The following is a 6748-nucleotide window of genomic DNA, read 5'->3' on the forward strand; positions in this document are numbered from 1 at the left end:
CATTGCACGTTGAGCACGACACTGTCGGTAATCCTCTCGTTGCGGTAGGTTACGATGCAGGTGAGTTTCTGTTTGTGTGTCTCTCTGCTCGGCACGACCACATAGTTACTGCGGACGGTCACCGTGCCGTTGCTGTTCTGCGTCTCCTGGAACGTGGCCTCACCCTTCAGCCTCGTTTCCCACTTGATCACGCTCTGAGGCTTCCCATTGGCCGAGAGGCATGTCGCCACAGTCATCTTACGCTTCTGGGGGCGGGCCACAATGGTAGGCGTGGTCAAGGTCATTCGGGTCAGAGGTCGCGCTGGAAGGAAGAGAGAATAAATGGATTATCAACATCTCAATGCCAACGCCTTTCATTAAAACATTATACATTTACCTGTGAAGTAAATGGTTGTGTGTCTTTTTCTCTCAAGATAATTCCCTTTTAGGTGTTTAAAGATTTATATTTCAATTCAACGTTAATCTTCAGATTGACTGATACATTTATATTTGAAGTTAATGAATCTGAGGTGGAGGAAGGAAAGGTCTTGTGGTGATTTGAATCAAGAAAGGAACCGGTTGTCCTCTGTCCCTGACGTGCTGAAAGGAACCGGTTGTCCTCTGTCCCTGACGTGCTGAAAGGAACCGGTTGTCCTCTGTCCCTGACGTGCTGAAAGGAACCAGTTGTCCTCTGTCCCTGACGTGCTGAAAGGAACCGGTTGTCCTCTGTCCCTGACGTGCTGAAAGGAACCAGTTGTCCTCTGTCCCTGACGTGCTGAAAGGAACCGGTTGTCCTCTGTCCCTGACTAGCTGAAAGGAACCGGTTGTCCTCTGTCCCTGACGTGCTGAAAGGAACCAGTTGTCCTCTGTCCCTGACGTGCTGAAAGGAACCAGTTGTCCTCTGTCCCTGATGTGCTGAAAGGAACCAGTTGTCCTCTGTCCCTGACGTGCTGAAAGGAACCGGTTGTCCTCTGTCCCTGACTAGCTGAAAGGAACCAGTTGTCCTCTGTCCCTGACGTGCTGAAAGGAACCAGTTGTCTTCTGTCCCTGACGTGCTGAAAGGAACCGGTTGTCCTCTGTCCCTGACGTGCTGAAAGGAACCGGTTGTCCTCTGTCCCTGACGTGCTGAAAGGAACCGGTTGTCCTCTGTCCCTGACGTGCTGAAAGGAACCGGTTGTCCTCTGTCCCTGACGTGCTGAAAGGAACCGGTTGTCCTCTGTCCCTGACGTGCTGAAAGGAACCGGTTGTCCTCTGTCCCTGACGTGCTGAAAGGAACCGGTTGTCCTCTGTCCCTGACGTGCTGAAAGGAACCGGTTGTCCTCTGTCCCTGACGTGCTGAAAGGAACCGGTTGTCCTCTGTCCCTGACGTGCTGAAAGTCAAATCCAGTTATCAGGAATCTTCCACAGATGCAGAAGTCTCTTCCAAAGGCACAAAGCGATCCAATTGAAATCCTTTGAGGGCTGCCAATTAGTAATTTACTGTTGTTACATCAAAAAGGAGGTTCAGGTAAACAAGAGAGAATGCTCAATCAAACTGCGGGTCTCGATCAGATATGAATAGATAGTTATGATATGAATAGCAGCGTTGTGCAGAGCTGCAGATAGCTATGATATGAAGGGGCCTCTTTGAACACTGTCAGTCGGTTATTGTCACGTAGGTTTCCTGGCATTCACTGACTGTCAGCTGACAAAACACACAGCACACACACTCTCCTCAGGCACCCAATACAACCCAACGAGGGCCCTGTGGTCCCTTGTCAAAAGTAGTGCACTATATTATACTATATATGGTGAATATGTTTCCATTTTGTAAACAGACAAGATGGGGGCTTGGAGATGACAAGGCTGATGGAGCTACAGGGACTGGTCACTACTTAAGACAAGGCTGATGGAGCTACAGGGACTGGTCACTACTTAAGACAAGGCTGATGGAGCTACAGGGACTGTAGAGTCTCTGTCTCTCTCTCTCCCTGTAGAGTCTCTCTCGCTCTCTCTCTGTGTAGTCTCTCTCTCTCTCTGTAGAGTCTCTGTCTCTCTCTCTCTCTCTCTCTCTCTCTCTCTCTCTGTCTGTAGTCTCTCTCTCTCTGTAGAGTCTGTCTCTCTCTCTTTCTCTGTCGAGTCTCTCTCTCTGTAGAGTCTCTCTCTGTAGTCCCTCTCTCTCTCTCTCTCTCTGTAGTCACTCTATCTGTAGTCTCTCTCCCTCTGTAGTCTATCTCTCTCTATGTCTGTAGTCTCTCTCTGTAGTCTCTCTCTCTCTGTAGTCGCTCTCTCTGTAGTCTCTCCCTCTGTAGTCTCTCTCTGTAGTCTATCTCTTTCTCTCTCTCTGTCTGTAGTCTCTCTTTCTCTGTAGTCTCTCTCTCTCTGTAGTCTCTCTCCCTTTCTTTCTCTGTAGAGTATCTCTCTGTAGAGTCTCTCTCTCTCTCTCTGTTGTCTCTATCCCTCTGTAGTCTCTCTCTCTGTAGTCTCTCTCTCTCTCTCTGTAGTCTCTCTCTCTGTAGAGTCTGTCGCTCTCTCTCTCACTGCTTCTCACTCTGTCCCAAACAATGGGATAACTCCATAGTCAGAAAATCCTCCGGGGCAGAAACATGCATACTAAATGGGTTTATTGATTTCTCTTTCAGCTGCTTGTATATTTATTTATTTCTACATTCTCCGGTTGCATGAAAGCAATATGTCTGTGTATTTTTGACTGAGTGTTCCTTCTGGGGTAATCTATATGAATAGAATATATCACATCTCCAACACCTTCACAGAAACACAGGCTGGCTGAGTGGCCTGACATGTTTCCCAAGGTTAGAGCCCTGAGTGACCTTATGAATACACACAACACCATACACCGTTGAAGGGTCTTTCTTTTTTCAGAAATGTGCTTCCTTATCTCTCTTTTCTACAGCCATTATCTCACATTACTGTAACATTGACTTACGACTAGAATGTCCAGTCATACTGTGTTGTGACTAGCAAGTCCTTACCAAACACGCTGAGGTTTATATCATTTTAACTAGTCCTTACCAAACACGGTGAGGTTTATATCATTTTAACTAGTCCTTACCAAACACGGTGAGGTTTATATCATTTTAACTAGTCCTTACCAAACACGGTGAGGTTTATATCATTTTAACTAGTCCTTACCAAACACGCTGAGGTTTATTTCATTTTAACTAGTCCTTACCAAACACGGTGAGGATTATATCATTTTAACTAGTCCTTACCAAACACGGTGAGGTTTATATCATTTTAACGAGTCCTTACCAAACACGGTGAGGTTTATATCATTTTAACTAGTCCTTACCAAACACGGTGAGGTTTATATCATTTTAACTAGTCCTTGCCAAACACAGTGAGGTTTATATCATTTTAACTAGTCCTTACCAAACACAGTGATGTTTATATCATTTTAACTAGTCCTTACCAAACACGGTGAGGTTTATATTGTGTTATCTAGTCCTTACCAAACACAATGAGGTTTATATTGTGGTATCTAGTCCTTACCAAATACAGTGAGGTTTATATTGTGTTATCTAGTCCTTACCAAACACAGTGAGGTTTATATCATTTTAGCAAGTCCTTACCAAACACAGTGAGGTTTATATTGTGTTATCTAGTCCTTACCAAACACGGTGAGGTTTATGTTGTGTTATCTAGTCCTTACCAAACACAGTGAGGTTTATATTGTGTTATGTAGTTCTTACCAAACACGGTGAGGTTTATATTGTGTTAACTAGTCCTTACCAAACACAGTGAGGTTTATATTGTGTTAACTAGTCCTTACCAAATGCAATGAGGTTTATGTTGTGTTAACTAGTCCTTACCAAACACGGTGAGGTTTATATTGTGTTATCTAGTCCTTACCAAACACTGTGAGGTTTATGTTGTGTTAACTAGTCCTTACCAAATGCAATGAGGTTCATATTGTGTTAACTAGTCCTTACCAAATGCAATTAGGTTTATATTGTGTTATCTAGTCCTTACAAAAGACAATGAGGTTTATATTGTGTTAACCTCTTACATCTATGGGGGCGCTATTTCATTTTTGTATGAAAAACGTTCCCGTTTTAAACAAGATATTTTGTCACAAAAAGATGCTCGACTATGCACATAATTGCTACCGTTTGAAAAAAAACACTCTGACGTGTCCAGAAATACAAAGATATTCTCTGTGCGTCCCCTAGAACGTGAGCTTCAGGCAAAACCAAGATGAGATGGCATCCAGGAAATGACAAGGATTTTTGAGGCTCTGTTTTCCATTGTCTCCTTATATGGCTGTGAATGCAAGAGGAGTGAGTCAACCCTTTCTGTCGTTTCCCCAAGGTGTCTGCAGCATTGTGACGTATTTGTGGGCAGATCATTGGAAGATTGACCATAAGAGACCACATTTACCACGTGTCCGCCCGGTGTCCTGCGCCGAAATTGGTGCGCAAAAGTCACCTGCCAGTATTTTTCCATGCGATACAGAGAGGAAAGCAAGCTTCCACGAACTGCATGTCAATGAAGAGATATGTGAAAAAACACCTTGAGGACTGATTCCAAACAACGTTTGCCATGTTTCGGTCGATATTATGTAGTTAATCCGGAAAAAGTTTTACGTTGTAGGTGACTGAATTTTCGGTTCGTTTCGGTAGCCAACGTAGAAAACGGAACGATTTCTCCTACACACAGACGCTTTCAGGAAACACTGCGCATTTGGTATGTAACTGAGAGTCTCCTCATTGAAAACATCAGAAGCTCTTCAAAGGTAAATGATTTTATTTATTTGGTTATCTGGTTTTTGTGAAAATGTTGCGTGCTACATGCTACTCAAAATGCTATGCTAGCTTTGCATACTCTTACACAAATTAGTCAATTTCTATGGTTCAAAAGCATATTTTGAAAATCTGAGATGACAGTGTTGTTAAGAAAAGGCTAAGCTTGAGAGCAGACGCATTATTTTCATTTTATTTGCGATTTCAGAAATCGTTAACGTTGCGTTATGCTAATGAGCCTGAGGCTTTAGTCACAAACCCGGATCCGGGATGGGGAGTTTCAAGAAGTTAACTTCTTCGATATAGAAGGCGCTCTTTTAATTTTGGATAAAAAAACGTTCCCGTTTTAAACAAGATATTTTGTCACGGAAAGATGCTCGACTGTGCATATAATTGACAGCTTTGGAAAGAAAACACTGACGTTTCCAAAACTGCAAAGATATTATCTGTGAGTGCCACAGAACTGATGCTACAGGCGAAACCAAGATGAAATTTCAAACAGGAAATGGCCCAGATTTTGAAGGCACTGTGTTCCAATGTCTCCTTATGTGGCTGTGAATGCGCCAGGAATGAGCCTACACTTTCTGTCGTTTCCCCAAGGTGTCTGCAGCATTGTGACGTATTTGTAGGCATATCATTGGAAGATTGACCATAAGAGACTACATTTACCAGGTGCCCGCTTAGTGTCCTCCATCTAAATTATTGCGTAATCTCCAGCTGCGTGCACTTTACCATTAGGTTCAGAGGAGAAAGTCAACTGCCACGAATGATCTATCATCGAATAGATATGTGAAAAACACCTTGAAGATTGATTCTAAACAACGTTTGCCATGTTTCTGTCGATATTATGGAGTTAATTTGGAAAAAAGTTTGGCGTTGTAATGACTGAATTTTCTTTTTTTTTTCTTAGCCAAACGTGATGAACAAAACGGAGCGATTTCTCCTACACAAATAATCTTTTTGGAAAAACGGAACATTTGCTATCTAACTGAGAGTCTCCTCATTGAAAACATCCGAAGTTCTTCAAAGGTAAATTATTTTATTTGAATACTTTTCTTGTTTTTGTGAAAATGTTGCTTGCTGAATGCTAGGCTAATGCTATGCTAGCTATCAATACCTCTTACACAAATGCTTGTGTAGCGATGGTTGAAAAGCATATTTTGAAAATCTGAGATGACAGTGTTGTTAACAAAAGGCTAAGCTTGTGAGTAAATATATTTCTTTAATTTCATTTGCGATTTCATGAATAGTTAACATTGCGTTATGGTAATGAGCTTGAGGCTATAAATAGGATCCCGGATACGGGATTGCTCGACACAAGAAGTTAACTAGTCCTTACCAAACACAGTGAGGTTTATATTGTGTTATCTAGTCCTTACCAAACACAGTGAGGTTTATATTGTGTTATCGAGTCCTTACCAAACACAGTGAGGTTTATATTGTTTTAACTAGTCCTTACCAAACACGGTGAGGTTGACCATGTTCTCTCGGTTCCCAGCAGGGAAGGTGGTGTACTCGCAGATGTATGCAGCCTCATCAGACAGCCTCAGGTTGGAGAACATGATGGTGGTATCCTCCAGAGATGGGGTGCGGTGGCGGACCGCAGCCTGCTTGAAGGTCACCCTCTCCTTGAAGGGCGGGAGCACGGACACCCCCAGCGACGGGTTGGCGATGGCCACGTTCTGTTTGGTGCCGTTCAGGAACTTCTGCCACGTCACCTGAGAGATCTTGACTGGAGGGTTGGAATTAACGAAGATACAACGCAGCTCCACCTGGGAGCCCACGAAGCCTGACTTAATGGAGTCCATCTGGACACTCTGTCCATCTCCAGCTGAGAGGGGAAGGGGAGGGGGAGGAGAGAGGGAGAGGAGAGAGGGTGAGAAACAAAAATATAGATATAATCACAATCAACAGGGAAGCCCGGGCCCAAGCAAAGCATTGCAAGTCAATACGAGGTACATGCACAACAAGTCACCAAGTCAATTACAGCCTACTAGGCAATGAATACAGGCACCATCCATCCATAC

General features: G+C 43.5%; 1 protein-coding gene across 1 annotated transcript in view; it reads right to left on the reverse strand.

Annotated features, from left to right (window-relative positions):
• The window catches only part of LOC135532584 (nectin-1-like), a gene marked incomplete at its 3' end in the record, with an annotated part of 30879 nt that extends 24331 nt beyond the window's left edge, over window positions 1–6548 (reverse strand). Inside the window, 2 exon segments of the mRNA XM_064960061.1 lie at window positions 2–301; window positions 6181–6548. Of these exon segments, the coding sequence (XP_064816133.1) occupies window positions 2–301; window positions 6181–6529 (649 nt within the window).
• Window positions 6549–6748: the final 200 nt, after the last annotated feature.

The sequence above is a fragment of the Oncorhynchus masou genome, unplaced genomic scaffold, assembly GCF_036934945.1.
Source record: "Oncorhynchus masou masou isolate Uvic2021 unplaced genomic scaffold, UVic_Omas_1.1 unplaced_scaffold_1919, whole genome shotgun sequence".
Classification (NCBI taxonomy): Eukaryota; Metazoa; Chordata; class Actinopteri; order Salmoniformes; family Salmonidae; genus Oncorhynchus; species Oncorhynchus masou.